The sequence below is a fragment of the Calliopsis andreniformis genome, chromosome 12, assembly GCF_051401765.1.
Source record: "Calliopsis andreniformis isolate RMS-2024a chromosome 12, iyCalAndr_principal, whole genome shotgun sequence".
NCBI classification, from domain to species: Eukaryota; Metazoa; Arthropoda; class Insecta; order Hymenoptera; family Andrenidae; genus Calliopsis; species Calliopsis andreniformis.
The window spans coordinates 11,452,525-11,468,821 of record NC_135073.1 but is presented as its reverse complement, the minus strand read 5'-3'; the positions used below and the strand labels follow the sequence as shown (position 1 = coordinate 11,468,821).

Genomic DNA, 16,297 nt, shown 5'->3' with positions numbered 1-16,297 from the left:
TAAATCACAATGTGATTCACACATTACTTTATAGCATGTTGACTGACAAATTAATTTGCATTCGATAATTAAATGACTCTTTAAAATCGGAACCATTTTTCGTAATTAAAACCTGCATACCATTCTGTATTATGGATAAGATGATATAACGTATGCACATTGACTATTTGCATATATCAAGAAATGATTAAATATCGATGTAAAATTGTAAAGGTATATTGTATAACAGATCAAACGTGCAACTTTGCGATGTAAACATAGAATAGTTTCATATTACTAATACTCTTCGAGATTACATTATCTTTTTTGCTGATGTATTCTCCTTTTAGCTAAATTAAATTACAAGTAATACAATACCAGATGCAAGTTAAGTAACACTCATGTGTTATTCGAGTAACTTGCATTTCTCAATGTTGCGGCATTGAGTCATAAGAAAGATATAGAATAGCCTATCATTTAATATAAATTTTTTATGTCACGTGATATAAGATTTATCAGGTGATGTTCTCTCTATGTATTCTCTAGTTTAAGATAATTTATACGAACAGGGAATTATAAAATCTTAAAATAGTTAAGTCTTGAATTTGTATGTTGGTAAAGTAGTGGACTTGGGAACTCAAAATTATATCCGAAAAAAATACCTTATATTCACATATATACGCATTATTAATTTCACCAATTATAGGCCTCTACAGCATAGCGAATTGTCATCATCCCGCACTGGGGACAAATTGTAGTGGGGGAATCGGGAAAATATTATATATTTTGTACAAAATTTAATATTATCCGATATTTGTATGAAATATATATAAATATTGTATTGTAAATTTTCCCAATTCCCCACTAGAATTTACCCCCACTCTGGGATGATGAAAATTCGCTACGCTGTAGAGACTTCCCTGGCAGCACTGATCCTATAATGTTACTACATACTAATGTGTGGGGTATAATATATGCATACATATATGATAACACATACACAGGGTATTTGATACGCCTTTCCTTGGCCTATACCTTATGAGGGAATGCTTTTTATTACTGAATTAAAAGGTAAAAAATCAATTTTGTCAATATGACTGTAGAGTAACATTTTTAAAAGTAATTGTATTTATTACTGTATAGTTATATAATTCTGTGTTTAAGCCTTTGAGTGCAAAGAACATTAAGTTTTGAGGCATTAACCTAACCGTAATTTTACTAACCTATCTATACATTCCTAATTACAAAGTTGAGATTTAAAACTCGTTTTATTGTTATTTTTAACTGGATATTTATTAGCTTCTTAAATAAAAAATTCATTTTTACTGGTAATAAAGATACATGTTGTTTAACTTTTTATTTTAACTAGTAACGTGAAGAAAATACGACCACTGAAGATATTGGGATATACGTGAAATTGCGGGGAAGAAAATATTTCAAAAATGCAAGCTGGTGAATGGCAAGATTAATAGTCGTTACATAATATTTTCTTATAAAATTTCCATTGTTAGAATGATTCACTTGATTTTCAGGTGGAAAAGATAACGATTTTTTGGAAAAGATTAAACCAGAAGAATTGAGACCTATAGATTTATTGTATATGAAACAAGCTGAGCAAATAAATTTTCAAAGAGCGACTAAATATAGAAGAACCCGTAGAAATAACATTATACTTGGCTTATCTTTGGCAGCTGGGGTTCTAGGGATCTACTTTTATACTATGCACGCTGTAAAACAAGAAACTTTCTTGGATGATTTCAATGAACCTGAAACAATAATTGTAGACTCTAGTGCAAAAGCTAAGGAAGTTTAAAAGTAATTGTAGTATTCATAGTTTGTAAAGTTTGAAGATGTCTTGTATTGCTTTTGCATTTTGGAAAAAAAAGAGCGTAACTTGTTAATGTAAATGGACTATAAGTTGTACATAAATTAGATGTTTATAAATAAATTACATTAAATTTATATCTACTGTTAGAGCTTAAACAAAACCAAGGAAACATGACAGTTCCACGATTACCACCTCTTCCAACTATTAAAGATGTGGTAAAATTATATAAATTGAATGCAATGAAACAGCTTTCACAGAACTTTATTTTAAATGAAAACTTAACAGATAAAATAATTAAAAAGGCAGGTGTTCTTACTGGTTCTCACGTATTAGAAGTTGGCCCTGGACCTGGTGGATTAACTAGGTCAATCATAAGACAGTGTCCTGAGAAACTAATTGTTATTGAAAAAGACAAAAGATTTAAACCAATATTACAAATGTTAGCAGATGCTTTCGCAGATAGTAATGGTAAAATGGATATTATTTATGATGATATTATGACAGTAAATATGGAGAATCTTTTCCCTACAACTGAAGCAAAAGCTTGGGAAGATAAAAGCCCAAAAATTTACATAATTGGTAATCTACCATTTAATGTATCAACACCCTTAATAATAAAATGGCTACATGCAATTTCTGAGAAAAGGGGTCCTTGGGCCCTTGGAAGGGTTAGAATGACATTAACATTTCAGAAGGAAGTTGCTGAACGTCTAGTAGCAGAAGCAACAGATTCTCAAAGATGCAGATTGTCTTTAATGGCACAAGCTTGGACACGCCCAGTGTTGCATTTTATCATACCAGGTATGTTCATACCAGTTAAATTCATTAACATTTTTTGAGATGGTTATTTTTTTAATTTTTTCATACATTAAACGTATTTTTGTTGTCTTTTTATGAATTTCAGGTACAGCCTTTGTTCCAAAACCAGACGTTGATGTAGGCCTTGTAACATTTGTACCTTTAGCTGTTCCCCGTACAAAACATGAATTTAACATTTTTGAGAAAATATCCCGACATATTTTCAGTTTTCGTCAAAAATATAGTATAAGAGGTCTTGCGTAAGTATAGTTCAATTAAAGGCGAAAGTATTAGATTATTACTCTTTGATTTATTATTTATATATAAATTATATTTAAAATATATCCCTTTTATTTTATAGAACCTTGTTCCCATTGGAGTGTCGATCTGAGTTAAGTCAAATGATGTTCAAACTTTCTGATTTGGATCCACAAAGAAGGCCAATGAGTCTTACTGTAGAAGATGTTGATAAACTTACAAGTGCATATAAGTATTTACTAGAAAAACATCCAGAAATAGGTTTATACGATTATCGTGCATCTAAACGCTTATTGTCATTAAACAAAGCTAAAGATATAGAAATTACAAGTTATGATGTATTGTAGATTTCACATGTAAGAAAATTTGCAAAAATAAATATATTAAAAAAATAAAATGTTTTCATTATTATTAAGTTCCATTATCCGTTGTGTTTATCACGTATTAAAATTATATGATATTACTATTCGAACTTGTACAGAATAAACAACAAATCCACTCGTGGTATGGGATCCATTAAATGATTTCATTGAATATTAAATTAATTAGACACAGTAAGATATATAATACCAGTATAAAAATGAAATGATTCTAGTAAAAAGTGATCTTTGTTACATGTATTATAGTAGTGTAACACCATATTTCTTAGTTGATTGTACAAATTCTTTATGTTTACTTTTATTCATACATTTCGCGTATATAAAGATATAATGCGTATGTCGTAAGACTTTAGGTAAATTAAAAAGATCTATAAATTATTTAATATCCATATTACTATTTATCAGTAACGCACTTCAATGTCTTCATGAAAATATACTTTGTTTTCTCTGCTAGTCTCGTCGCTAACAATTTCCACGTTTCCTATTGCTGAAAGTAATCCACTGTTCAAAGCAATCGTCCTAAATCCATTAACATTTTAATTATTTCCGTAAATATTATACAATTTCACATATCTTCTTCATTAATTTTTTTAAGGTAATAATTATCAAACAATTTACAGATGTAGTAAAACATAAATAACTATACTTTTAATTGTAAAGAATTGAAAGTCATAGTTACATTAAAATACATTAGACTTGTAGTCTGATGGGATTTACACGAGACCAGCTCTTTACATATACACAACATGTAAATATACTGCTTGGGAACAGAATCTAATAATAATATACAAGGCATCACTTTTGAAACTAGTGAATACGTGAGTAATATGCCGAGTACATGTTTTGTAAGAGTATAGGTAAATGAAGACACACAATAAGTGGAAGAATTTAAATAAATGTTTGGATCACTCTTCTAAATCCAAGTCGTCTAATTCCTCTTCTAAACCTTCTAAATCTTCCTCGACAAATAGATTCTCATTAATTGCTAATGCAACTGCTCCCTCACCTATGGTAACTATTACAAAAAAACAGGAATAGTTAATATTAATGATACATTATTATAACAATGCAAATTTCATATCGCGTACCGGTAGAGCTTTCATTCTCTGTAGCTTCATTAGTTTTCAGTCGATCTGAGGCAGCTACGGTTATTCCATTAGTATCAATTTCGCTAGCTTCAAGAGCCAATCTATCCATATCAAGTTCTCTATACTCAATCCTTTCTTCATCTTCTTCCTCTTCGCGAACATAACTAGATATTGCTTCGTCTCCGTCATCAATACCTAAAGAATATTTCGCAAATAAATGTCATGTTTCTATAATAATTTAATATACAAAGTAATAATAGAAATACCATCTCCAGCTGCAAGCTCAGGATTAAAGTAGAACATTTCTCTGCCAGAAATACCAACTTGACGACCAGCTTTATAGTCGTTTCTTCTCTTTTCTTCATCCCTAATAGCCTGTTCTTTTTTTTCCTTTAGTTTTCGTTTTTTCCATGCTAAGAATGTCTCCAAAGTTATTTTAGTCTGTTAACATATACAATAAATTATTGTGTAAATATTTCTAACAGTTTTTTAATAGTAAGTAGCTGCAAAAAGATTTTGTAAGTTATGAAAATGTATTAGTACTTGATTTGGTCCTAAGTTGGCTCGTTCTTTTTCAATTAAATCTTCTAATGAAATTTCATCCTTTTTGTCTTCTTTCTTCTTATCTTTTTTTAATACAAATCCAGGAGGAAGTGCATGCCTATAGATACACTTTTGTCCGGAGGGACATTCCCAAAACCATCCATATTTTGATTTTTCTACTGCTTCCAAGAAATGTTTGCAAATCTACAATCACAAAGATATTCTTTTTAGTAAATCATCAAAAATTAATATAAAAGACTTTATGGATACAAACTTACAATATCAGTAGTTGGACGATTACCACCACCATGTTTCTTTTCTACAACTTCCTTCAATTTATCTTCATCCCATTTGTCCATTGTGTCACTTTCTTTATCATCATCTCTCATATCACAGTACAATGAACGTTTCTCTGCTTTTCTTTCTATACTTAAATCGTGGGAAAATTTGCACTTGTCCCCTTTTGTACATTGTCCTTGTTTGAAAAATGCACATACTACAGATTTGGGATCAGTTCCTGTAAATTCAAATAATCCCCATTATACTTTACCTTGTATTTGTTCACAAAAGAGAATGCTATGAAAAAAGAAACAAAGAACAATAATAGAACATATTCAAACAATCACTGACAATCACATTATTTTTATCTTTTCTTTTAACTAGATCTCTTCAATAGCCTTACTGAATCTAATACCTTTATCTATCTTTTGTGTTTGCACAGGTTTAAATATGAGAGCTAATTCTTTCTGCTCCTTTAATTTTTTTTCTTTTTCAAGCTTTTTAACATTAGGATCTTCTAATTTCCGTGGATTAACACCACCAGATTTTACCTGCTTCTCTACTTGCTGAATGAATTTCTGTTGTTTGGCACCTTTCTTGTTTTTTATACCGAATGTCTTATCCTACGGAAAAAAGCGATGTTCAAATTGGAAATGGTTATTGAAGTAAATAATAATACATCTCCACGTGCAGGTACATTTAAAATATGGGATGAATGGTATCTAGGTTAGCAATTTTAAAGTCATTATGTTCGAATACCTCAATGACTTTCTCCTTTTTCTTCTGCTCCGCTTTTTTACTGGGAGCAGCTGCCTTTTTGGGCGGCATTTCACTTCTTAATATTTAGAAGAATTCAGAACAAAAAACCGAATGACAACTTTCAAACTCCTCCGATTGCGGAGTGATTCGTTATAAGAGCAAAAAGTACAGAACACAAATGTGTTATGTACAGTGTCAGGATAGAGCATAAAATATATATTACGTATACTAGTATTTTCGTGTTAAATTTGTTCAGTTAACTTAAAAATTGGACTTCTTATTGGCTAAATATATTTTTTAAATACAATTTTACGTATATATCAAGTATAATAAAAAAGTGCTATCGTATTTACTCAGAGGATAATAAACTAAAAGCACATCATTAAAATTTCTCTAAAAATTTTACTACTGAATTCTTTCTTAAGATATATACTCATGAAATAGAATTATTTGCTTTGAGAAACAAAGAGATAAACAACATTCTTGTTATGAAATCATAAAAATAAAATAGTATCCACGATTTTCGTTCTAATTGTTATATATTTTTGATGTTCCTTTGTTTAATCTAAAGTGTATGTAACATAGAAATATGTATTTATTATAATTATAAACTGTTTTGTGACTTATTTTCTTCTAAGTTTGTAAATATTTTACTGTTCTACGATAAACTGTTTATGAAATTTTTATTTGAACTTGAGAAGCAAGAAAAATGGGAAAAGATACTATTCTGTGTATTTTTCTATCGTTTTATCGATAAGATTCGTCAAGAAATCGTATTTCAAACATAGGAACATTTGAGACCGAAGTTAGGAACATTTGAGACCGAAGTTAGGAACATTTGAGAATTGACAAAACTTCCCTAATAGTACGTAATATAGGAAATTTTATCATGTAAATCACTTTCGAGAAAAGACTGGTCTTTGTGACCCTCTGGTGATTAAACGCAAAACATTTTAATTCACCATTTTATCATAAGAACTTTCAATGAGTTTTATACTCTTTGACGTTAACGAACGCGTGGGTAAGACACTTTTCGCAGAGGTTGTGGTTGTTTGTGGTTAGAATTGCTTTTCCACGATTTTCTTTAAAATGGCGAAATTTGATCTTACGTCGCGCATCGGACAATATCTTGATCGGCATTTAGTCTTCCCTCTTTTGGAATTTTTATCTGCCAAACAGGTACGATAACAGAAATAACATATTTCCGCCATATGCGGTTCAGTCATAATAGACGAGACTTTTTCAGATTTACAATGAGGATGAATTACTCCAAGCTAAACTGGATATTCTCAGCAAGACAAATATGATAGATTACACTATTGATATCAGGAAGCAGTTGTATCCAAAAGTGGAAGTGCCAGAGGTACGAATTAAATGTATTAGGTAAAACTGACAAGTCTCACTGTCAGAATATTAATTGTAGGAGCTGAAAGCTCGTCGTGCGGATGTACTTCAAGAGCTCGGCATTTTGCAAAATAATGTGTCAGTTGTTGTTGCACTGATGAACAATGAGGAAGTAATGAAAAAAATGGAGAACATGCGAGACTCTAAAGCATTGAATAATTACCTTACTCAAGAATCTGATGTAAGTACATTGTCACATGCTCATTAGTTTTCATTTAAATTCAATTCTACTTTTTTTACTTACTGTTTATAGTTTCGAGTGGAAATGATGGACAGTTTTGTGAAATTGGCAAAATATCGTTATGAGTGTGGCAATTATTCTGTTTCTACCTCATATTTATATTTTTATATGCTTATAATGCCACCAACTGATAAGGTAAGCACCTACAATAAACTTAATTTATATAAAATAAATTACAGTGTTATTTTTATGTATATGTAATTTCCAGAATTACCTAAATGTACTTTGGGGTAAATTAGCATCAGAAATTTTGGTGCAGAATTGGGAAACAGCATTAGAAGATGTAAACAAACTAAGAGAGTATATTGATAGCAATGTTATAGGAAATTCTCTTCAGATATTGCAACAAAGAACATGGCTCATTCATTGGAGCTTATTTGTATTTTTCAATCACGTGAAGGGCAGAGATTTGATCATAGAAATGTTCCTTTACAGACCACAGTATGTCTACATTTGTATTAGTATTATTAAGAAACTTGATGATTATGATTAAGTACTAAAGATTGTGTATTATTTTTATAGTTATCTAAATGCTATTCAAACAATGTGTCCTCATATATTGAGATACTTAGCAGCTGCTGTTATTGTCAATCGATCTAGGCGATCTATTTTGAAGGATCTCGTGAAAGTAATACAGCAGGTTCGTATATTTTAATTAAAGTGTTATTAAATTAAGCAAATTTTTAGTACACACAGGTCAAATAGTCTATATAATATTCAAATGTATAATATCAATAATTTTCTGTTAATAGGAATCATACACGTACCGTGACCCTATTACCGAATTTCTAGAGCATTTATATGTGAACTTTGATTTCGATGGGGCGAGACAGAAATTGCAAGAGTGTCAAACAGTTGTATATAATGACTTTTTCCTGATTGCATTATTAAGTGAATTTGTGGAAAACGCTCGTTTAATGATCTTCGAAACATTTTGTAGAATTCATCAATGTATTAGTATTGGGTACAGTAACTTATAATTTTCTATTTATTTGTCATTGAGTAAAAAAACGGAGCAGCTTTTTTAACGTATGTTCTACGTTTTAGAATGCTTGCAGAAAAGCTAAATATGAAAGCAGATGCAGCTGAATGCTGGATCGTTCATCTGATACGTAATGCGCGATTAGATGCTAAAATAGACAGTAAATTGGGACACGTTGTAATGGGTGGACAGCCAGTGTCTCCTTACCAACAATTAGTTGAAAAAATTGAAACGTTGAGCGTACGAAGTGAAGCGTTAGAAAACTTAATTGAACGTAAATTAAAAGCTAAGAATCAAGATCCTGTGAGTATAGTGTGGAACTAATTAAGGTTAGTATCATTCACAACTATTTTTTATCTACTGAGTAGCATTTTTTAAAATGAGTTATTTAGTTAAGAATAATTATACTATTATTGAATTATTTATGTGTTGCAATTTTCAATGTAAAAATTTGTTAACTGTACACGTAATAGCAAGATATTTTATTTTTTACAGTATCAAACATCTTGGAATCTACATTTATGACATCACGACACGATAATCAAGGATGTCAGAAAGGCCATTTAATACAACTCGAAGTGTAAAAAGAACATCGGTACTGAAATGATTCAGTTTTATTTGCGCAAAAAATCACCTATATCATGGAATAAATATATTTTTATTCATAGATTTTTGCAAACATTTATATTATATGAATAAAAATATATTTCCTCGAATATTGTACGAATATATGTAAATGTAAATTACAGTATAAAACTTATACTTTCTGTATTATGCGTTTTGACGTATCATTGCGAAACATAAGTGGAAAAACAAGATGTAATTGAGTACTTCTACTAAGCATCGCTATCAGTGAACTGTATTAAGAACATTGAACATTTTTAAATGATCACTATAAAAAGAAACAAGATATTTAATGAAACAAAATATACGATTTCCTTTATAATTATTCTACTGATAATTCCAAACAAAGAGTAGGAATTGACAGTCATTATTTAAAATCAATATAATATATCTTTAAAATACCTTTTAGAATAATATTAACGTCATCATTTATTTATCCACCAAAGCACTGTACAAAACATAAAATCACGTGTCAGAAAAGATATAATTTTATACTTCGGTAATGGCTATTTCAACAAATATAAAAAAAGAAATATCGTCCAATAGTTCAGTAATTTTGTCAATAACAAAATGATTATATTTCCATTTGAGGATCTTCTATCTCAGAAAAAATGAAACTGCATCCGGTGTACGAATCCTGATTGATACAATATATTAACACGCTTCTCCAATACGGATCCTGAGCTAACAGTCTAGGATTTCCAAGGATTATAACTAAAACACGAGCACGAGTGATTGCAACATTAAGTCTCCGAGGACAAGCAACGAACCCAAGGGAGTGTTTGATATCTTCGTTTATAAAATTATTCGAGGAACGCACAGCTGAGATAATGATAACATTACGCTCCTGGCCTTGAAATCCTTCAACGCTACTAATTTTTGGCAATTCCACATCTAACTCCATAAGTAGCTCTCGAATTTGATAAACCTTTGTTAAAAAATGGAATCGATAAAATATGATTTTACATTCATTATTTTATAAATTATATTTGATAATTGTCTTACTTGTTTCTGATAAGGAGTTATGATTCCAATATCACTGGGCAAAAGGCCACATTTGTACAGTTTTAACAGGTAAAGATATACCTGCGTTGCTTCTTCAGGGTTATACCAACTTGGGCTATCACTGTCTTTGCAATTCTCTCCATTAATGCCGTGGAAAACTATAGCTGGCGGAGAACCTTTTCTTTCTGGTAATTCGGTAGCTAATGTTTGCAAAAGTTTAGCTTCTTTGCTTCGTTTAGGAGATATCTGTACATATTTAATTACATTTTTTTATTCTATATAATGGACAATAATTTTATAGCGCAAATTTGTATACCTGTGCTATTAATTCAGAATCGTAAAATAATGAACTTGACAGCTCAAGTATTTCCGGTAAACTTCGATAGTTTATAACAAGCTTTGTTACGAGCCGAGGATCATACTGTGTTTCAAAACCATTAGCATCTTTTTGATAAGGAAAATGACGCAGTAATCTTGATAAGAAGGATTCGTCCAAACCGAAGATTTTTGCTATTCTGCTCTGTACAACTGGTCCAAGTTGTAACGGATCACCAGCAAGAACTACTTGTCCATGGTCAGAATGGACAAAATTTAATGGAATCATAATCTCTGGTTCTGTTGCTTGGCCAGCCTCATCGATTAACACATGTGAGAAATGTTCACGAGGGAAACCCATATTATGCAATATTCCTAACGCAATACAGGTACCAATAGTAATTCTATGACGACCAAGTACACTCATAGGACAGTTTAGTCGTGGTCCCATTCCACTATACTTCGTTCTTTCGCATGTTCCTTCTTCTGCCATTTCTGCTGTAGCACAGTATGGCAATAATTTATCTGGTATAGAATCACCACCTAAACAGTGATGAGCTATAAGTCGCACCTATAAGAAAAAGAAACTAATTAGTATAAACTATCTAGTATAGAATTGTTTTGAGCTATTTTGTATTTCTATTCAGAATTTTTATATATTATGAACTATATTCCATTTTACTTATATTTCAATATTTGAATCTAAGGTTTAGTTTAATTTGATTTACTAGATGAGATTACGTATGTGCTTCTACATAAATATAAAGTACCATATCTCCAGGTTTAAGTATACCACTCTCTAGTAGTCGTTCTGCTATAAGATTTGCTGAACTATTGGATGGTGTTGCTATTAACAAACGACTTCCAGGTATTACTGTTAAAATTTGCAAAATTGTTTCACAAAGGGTAACAGTTTTCCCTGTACCAGGTGGTCCAAATATTACATAAGGTAATGGTCGTGCAATTCCTTTCAATATATTTTTTACTGCTTCTTTCTGATAATAATTCAGATTTTTATTATACCAAAGTAGCTTTCGTTTTTTCACTTGCGAAATGTATGATTGTAGTTCATCATTATAAGAAGAGACTGATGATTCTTGCTTCAAATTTTGCGGTGACCGAATATCTACCGAGTTTTTCTGAGTATTTGTTTTATTCTCTGTTATGCTTGTTTCATTATTTGTTTCAATAGACTGTTCATCTTTTACTATTTTAGGAGAACTTGTGACAAAATCGGAATTTGATTCTAGCGGTTTAACATTGAATAATCTCTCTACCACTGATGGTTTTGTAAATGATTTCGTTGTGCTACTAGACTTATTACTTATAGAAGTAGTACTAGTGCAAGAAGACTCCGATGATATGGAATCTGTTCGTTGATGAGCTAACTTTTTAGGAACTGGTTTGTTTGTTATTTCAAGTTCTTCAAGATTTACTTGAGACTCTTTCTCGACTACATGCGTAGGAAATAAGAAATTGGGCCCCAGGCGATTTACAGCCGTATTAATGGCATTATGACAACGTTGTATAGCAGATTGCGAACATTTAAATGTTACTTGACAATCTTCGTAATTATATTCTTGATGAAACTTTTGATTGAATTTTAAGAAAATTTCTGAGCTTGTAACTTTGTGAATAAATCCTTCATATTTTAGTTTTCCTATTTTAAATGTTATACAAATGTTAATTCAGTACAGAATAAAAGTATGTATATTGCATTTGATGTTCAGTAGTTCATGCATGTACATACATTTTAATACTTTCATACACAATAACATACCTGCAGATTTATCCCATTTAAAAGATACTATAGCTCTGTCGCCAATGAGAAGAGATGGACGTTTTTCGGCAAGACCAGGCACTTCCATCACCAAATATTCTCCACACTGTCTCATTACTGTACTTTCTATGCTATATTGTTGCATATCTATTGTTTGAGCAATCTCTTCCAAATATAATAAAGCATGGAAACGATCCTTGTATGATGTATAACAAAGTTTATTCGATAAACAAGGTATAGCGTTTTCTACTTTATATGCACATTCATTTTGCGAGTTTCCTTCATTTATGCATTGTGATATTATGTCCCAGTAATGTCGTGGAACTTTAAATATCACGTTACGCACTCTAATGAATGCTGGTGGCTTACATGGACGAATGCCTGGAATGTATGTTGCTTGACTCCAGTCATCTAATTCTGCCACTTGGCCATTTTTCTTTGTTTTATTACTATCATTTTGAGGAATTGTCTTTCTTTGTACATTTTTAGGTTTAACAGTTATATAAAAGATTCTTCCAATTTCAAAACCTTTGAAGTTAAACATAAATAATTCTTCGCTTATACCAATAAATTTTCCTTTACATTTAAATACATAAGTCAAACTATCGGAAGGATTTAATATTGAAATCTTATCTGTGGTGGTTGGCTGTACTAAAGTTAGTTGAGACTGTGCCTTTTTAATCATGAAACAACCTTTTCGCAATACGTGAGTAGTATTACCTACATTTTGTACTGTGACTGTTATGTTTGTTTCTTCTAGTACATTTAAATTAATATTTAGATCATTACTAATAACTATACCACATTTATCTTTTATTAGCTCATCTAAATTCTTTTTTGTTATAGATGTATTGTTTAATAAGGGTAACTGAGTTTCTTTTTTTGATGCCTATAAAAAACAAATTTATTTTCATTATATTGAAACATTACTAAGAAACTTTTATTCAAATTAACCATCATTTTCAAATTAATACTTGCCTGAATTATGGGAACCACAGTTAATGACCTCCATGAATAAATTCCTTGATCACTTTCAATACTATCACTAATTACTTTATCACCGGCACAAGGAATGTAACCAGAATCACATATCCTTCTATTGAATACAATATCTTTTCCAATAACACCAACTTCTTTAATAGGATCATAACTTGACACAGTTCCAACATCTAACTTAGATCTTAGTGGTTGTATTTTATTTACTTCTAAGATATCTCCATTTAAATCATAAGAATCTTTATTTATTTCTACTTTTGACTCTAGTTTTAACCAATCTCCAATCACAGGAATAAATTCAGACTGTACTTTATTTAAGTCAACAGTAATATTGTTAGGTTCTACAATTAATACTCGACCTTTACGATCTATTACTTTACCAATTATGCACTTCATGAAAACTTGTGATTCACAAGAATTAGTTTGAGATTCTGTAACACCATCATCCCATGATTCATTTACCACAGAAATAATTTTCCTTATTTGATGTTCTTTTTTATCTTCTTCTTGTTGGATTGAATAGTAGACTGTATCACCTACTTTCAAATTATCTATAGAGATGTTTACTACATTGCATACATAAAAATTATCGACTAACACATAATCTGTTGCCTTAAAAGTAACTTTTCCTGTTTTATAGCAACAATTATCCTTATTAAAATATCCATCTTTCAATATTTCTTCTTCATAAGCATTTTCAATGCGAGTGATGACATTGTTTATTTCATCTGTATTGTTTTTAATAGGCGACTTATATCCTATGGTATACTTTACAAGAGTATAGATCAATGACAGCATGTTTAATTTCTATTATTCCTATCCATGTACCTGCAAAATTAAAGTTATGTCTACATTACTTATAAATAAGTAGCCTATAAATAAAAAAGTATATAATCAGGGATGAGATCAAGTACATCGTGGATGACTTTGAATTTAACCAATTTTAAACTTTCTACGATTTTAATAATGAAAACAAAGCTTTCAACTAAACTGAAATGTAAATAATGGACTTGATCACATCCCTTGTTAAAGATCAGGATGTACCGATCGATTGGCTGATATCTCCACTCTGTCGCTTTGATGTAATCCAGCTCCTTTCTCAATGATTGAACACGTTTTAGGTGCAGCTCCCGTAATAAACGTTTCTGTTGCTTTTGTTCCTGTAACTCCGATTTTATTTGATTCAAGATTTTGGACATTTGATTCCCGCTAGAGGTTAGTTCCGAATCCTGAGACTCCGATGTTCTCTGTCCCGGTGAATGGCCCAAACTTCCAGATGACAAAGCGGAGGAATTCATAATTTCACAAATAACTTGTTAAAATTATATGAAAGATCATTCGATGATCCTCGCACATCTTCCGAATTCGCATCGTTCGTTTACAACTACGCGACATGCTACTTGCATATTGAATACACGTGTTTACAAAATTTCAGCCAATCAGAAGGAAGGAAACAATGTTATCAGAGCGGGAAAACTGTAACTTTAATATCTAGCCCATGGATATTTACACGAATTCAAATTCTAAGAAATATTATTAATATAAAAGAAACCAAATAAAAATCTCTCCCAGCCTCCAAATATTATAACCTATACTTCACTTTTGTATCATTCATTTTCGACCCAATACATAAACAATCTCCTAGCCAGTTCCTTCAAATTTTTCAACCTCCTTCCTGGTCACGTTAAAAACTCAAAATGCTTGCTTCTTCTGATATAGCCTTTATCAAAATTTGAAATTTGAAGTACGACGATATATCGAAACATGAAAAAAGACTCAGTAAAACAACTTAACGCCAGCACTTCGAAACCCGATCTCTTATTGAAGCCTTACGGATTTTGTTGCGATCTCAAGGACTATGATCCGACATTGCACATCAAGAAAGAAGATTCCCGCCCGCTGTTTCCTTCTGGCGGAGTAACTGGAGGAGGGCCTGATATCAAATTTCGCCTTCAGCACACTGATAGCATTTCAGGGCCCATCCCACGCAGTTTTCAGCGAACTGCTTATCGGGGTGGTTACCGAGGCGGGTACCAAAATGGTCGGCGAAAAGGACAGCGAGATGGGTATCGGAATCGGGGCAATTTGCCTCCGAGGCCTGGTCGTAATATACGAATGGATGGCTATGAACGCGTTTTTACCGATCCATCTATGGACGAGCCGATGATCTGTACACGATGTAGGGGACCTCTTCGATGGTATTTGGAAGATGAGATTGATTATGCTCGTGAAATGCTGATGCGAAAGAGACAGGATGAGTATAACGCCGAAATAGAGAGGAATGTTGAAATCGCTATAGAAAAGGGTATAAAGTTTGATGCATTCCGTGCTTCTTCGATCTTTGAGTATAATCTGGAAATAGTAATAGTCGATGTTAGGGCTTTTCATGTTAACAATTATAGTTGGGGTAATTTTTAGTGAGGGGGTTCCTCGAGACCACAACTTAAAAATGTTAAATTTGAACCATTTTCTTTCTGTAAAAAATTCTCCAAAAATTATTTAGTGTTGTATATATTTTATGTTTAATATTCAAAAGTTCCCTTTGAAACATTTTTTTTAGAATAAATTTATAAAAATTGTGGGTTTGAGGAACTCCTTCTTAGGCCTCAGCTAGGTGACTTAAAGCTCAACAGTTTCTAAGTTAATGTCATAATATTAATTTATAAAACTCAATATATTTAACTATTAATTTTTGTTCATCAGAAAAAAGAAGGCGACGCAGACGGAGAGAAAGAATGAAAGCTGCACTTGGAAGATGAAGCTATATTATTAGGATAAGCTAAAGATGTGACACAAAAATGTAGAAAAATATTGATGAAGGCTTTGTAACAAATAAAAAGCGACGAGATTAAATGAAGAACCTTCTTATCAAGAATACTGAATTTGTATTTTTTTTGTCATGTTTTTCTCCTTATTTTATGTTGAAAATTAGAAATATTGACCAAGTTATATTAGAAGATATACTTTATTATAATAGAAATGTTTACATAATTCTATATTTATTAGAAAACACAATACTGTAACTATATCATCCGGAA

The 16,297-nt window shown here is 31.3% G+C and overlaps 6 protein-coding genes across 6 annotated transcripts; 4 read left to right on the top strand and 2 right to left on the bottom strand.

The window, feature by feature from the left end:
- Window positions 1-973: 973 nt before the first annotated feature.
- LOC143186013 (cytochrome c oxidase assembly factor 3, mitochondrial-like) lies at window positions 974-1,955 on the top strand. Its single transcript, XM_076389367.1, has 3 exons — window positions 974-1,050; window positions 1,349-1,431; window positions 1,512-1,955. Exons 2-3 carry the CDS (start codon window positions 1,422-1,424, stop codon window positions 1,790-1,792), a joined length of 291 nt encoding a protein of 96 aa, XP_076245482.1. The 5' UTR covers window positions 974-1,050; window positions 1,349-1,421; the 3' UTR covers window positions 1,793-1,955.
- A 5-nt stretch (window positions 1,956-1,960) lies between these two features.
- Window positions 1,961-3,260, top strand: Mttfb1 (mitochondrial transcription factor B1). Its single transcript, XM_076389366.1, has 3 exons — window positions 1,961-2,608; window positions 2,712-2,865; window positions 2,967-3,260. The coding sequence occupies exons 1-3, from the start codon at window positions 1,978-1,980 to the stop codon at window positions 3,208-3,210; spliced, it is 1,029 nt and encodes a 342-aa protein (XP_076245481.1). The 5' UTR covers window positions 1,961-1,977; the 3' UTR covers window positions 3,211-3,260.
- Window positions 3,261-3,864: 604 nt separating this feature from the next.
- On the bottom strand, window positions 3,865-6,070 carry LOC143186036 (zinc finger CCCH domain-containing protein 15 homolog). The gene is made up of 7 exons (XM_076389410.1): window positions 5,913-6,070; window positions 5,569-5,776; window positions 5,153-5,391; window positions 4,875-5,078; window positions 4,598-4,772; window positions 4,332-4,526; window positions 3,865-4,258 (listed from the first exon to the last, which is right to left on the bottom strand). The coding sequence occupies exons 1-7, from the start codon at window positions 5,979-5,981 to the stop codon at window positions 4,149-4,151; spliced, it is 1,200 nt and encodes a 399-aa protein (XP_076245525.1). The 5' UTR covers window positions 5,982-6,070; the 3' UTR covers window positions 3,865-4,148.
- Window positions 6,071-6,930: 860 nt separating this feature from the next.
- Window positions 6,931-10,167, top strand: Eif3e (eukaryotic translation initiation factor 3 subunit E). Its single transcript, XM_076388748.1, has 9 exons — window positions 6,931-7,091; window positions 7,159-7,275; window positions 7,336-7,497; window positions 7,570-7,692; window positions 7,766-7,998; window positions 8,080-8,197; window positions 8,310-8,521; window positions 8,605-8,868; window positions 9,035-10,167. The coding sequence occupies exons 1-8, from the start codon at window positions 7,002-7,004 to the stop codon at window positions 8,861-8,863; spliced, it is 1,314 nt and encodes a 437-aa protein (XP_076244863.1). The 5' UTR covers window positions 6,931-7,001; the 3' UTR covers window positions 8,864-8,868; window positions 9,035-10,167.
- Armi (probable RNA helicase armitage) lies at window positions 9,738-14,431 on the bottom strand. Its single transcript, XM_076388746.1, has 7 exons — window positions 14,304-14,431; window positions 13,242-14,087; window positions 12,264-13,152; window positions 11,254-12,143; window positions 10,485-11,054; window positions 10,169-10,414; window positions 9,738-10,091 (listed from the first exon to the last, which is right to left on the bottom strand). The coding sequence occupies exons 2-7, from the start codon at window positions 14,055-14,057 to the stop codon at window positions 9,738-9,740; spliced, it is 3,765 nt and encodes a 1,254-aa protein (XP_076244861.1). The 5' UTR covers window positions 14,058-14,087; window positions 14,304-14,431.
- A 592-nt stretch (window positions 14,432-15,023) lies between these two features.
- LOC143186261 (uncharacterized) lies at window positions 15,024-16,101 on the top strand. Its single transcript, XM_076389833.1, has 2 exons — window positions 15,024-15,564; window positions 15,963-16,101. Exons 1-2 carry the CDS (start codon window positions 15,024-15,026, stop codon window positions 16,016-16,018), a joined length of 597 nt encoding a protein of 198 aa, XP_076245948.1. The 3' UTR covers window positions 16,019-16,101.
- Window positions 16,102-16,297: the final 196 nt, after the last annotated feature.

Coding starts and splice junctions, on each gene's coding strand:
- LOC143186036 (XM_076389410.1), bottom strand. CDS start 5,981: ATGCCGCCCAAAAAGGCAGCTGCTCCCAGTAAAAAAGCGGAGCAGAAG. Junction 5,777..5,912: donor AAAAGGAGAAAGTCATTGAG/GTATTCGAACAT, acceptor TTTTTTCCGTAG/GATAAGACATTCGGTATAAA. Junction 4,259..4,331: donor AGAGAATGAAAGCTCTACCG/GTACGCGATATG, acceptor TTTTTGTAATAG/TTACCATAGGTGAGGGAGCA.
- Armi (XM_076388746.1), bottom strand. CDS start 14,057: ATGCTGTCATTGATCTATACTCTTGTAAAGTATACCATAGGATATAAG. Junction 13,153..13,241: donor CTGTGGTTCCCATAATTCAG/GCAAGTATTAAT, acceptor TGTTTTTTATAG/GCATCAAAAAAAGAAACTCA. Junction 10,415..10,484: donor ATTCTGAATTAATAGCACAG/GTATACAAATTT, acceptor AAATATGTACAG/ATATCTCCTAAACGAAGCAA.
- LOC143186261 (XM_076389833.1), top strand. CDS start 15,024: ATGAAAAAAGACTCAGTAAAACAACTTAACGCCAGCACTTCGAAACCC. Junction 15,565..15,962: donor TGAAATCGCTATAGAAAAGG/GTATAAAGTTTG, acceptor TTTGTTCATCAG/AAAAAAGAAGGCGACGCAGA.
- Eif3e (XM_076388748.1), top strand. CDS start 7,002: ATGGCGAAATTTGATCTTACGTCGCGCATCGGACAATATCTTGATCGG. Junction 7,999..8,079: donor ATGTTCCTTTACAGACCACA/GTATGTCTACAT, acceptor TTATTTTTATAG/TTATCTAAATGCTATTCAAA. Junction 8,198..8,309: donor TCGTGAAAGTAATACAGCAG/GTTCGTATATTT, acceptor TTCTGTTAATAG/GAATCATACACGTACCGTGA.
- Mttfb1 (XM_076389366.1), top strand. CDS start 1,978: ATGACAGTTCCACGATTACCACCTCTTCCAACTATTAAAGATGTGGTA. Junction 2,609..2,711: donor GTTGCATTTTATCATACCAG/GTATGTTCATAC, acceptor TATGAATTTCAG/GTACAGCCTTTGTTCCAAAA. Junction 2,866..2,966: donor TATAGTATAAGAGGTCTTGC/GTAAGTATAGTT, acceptor TTTATTTTATAG/AACCTTGTTCCCATTGGAGT.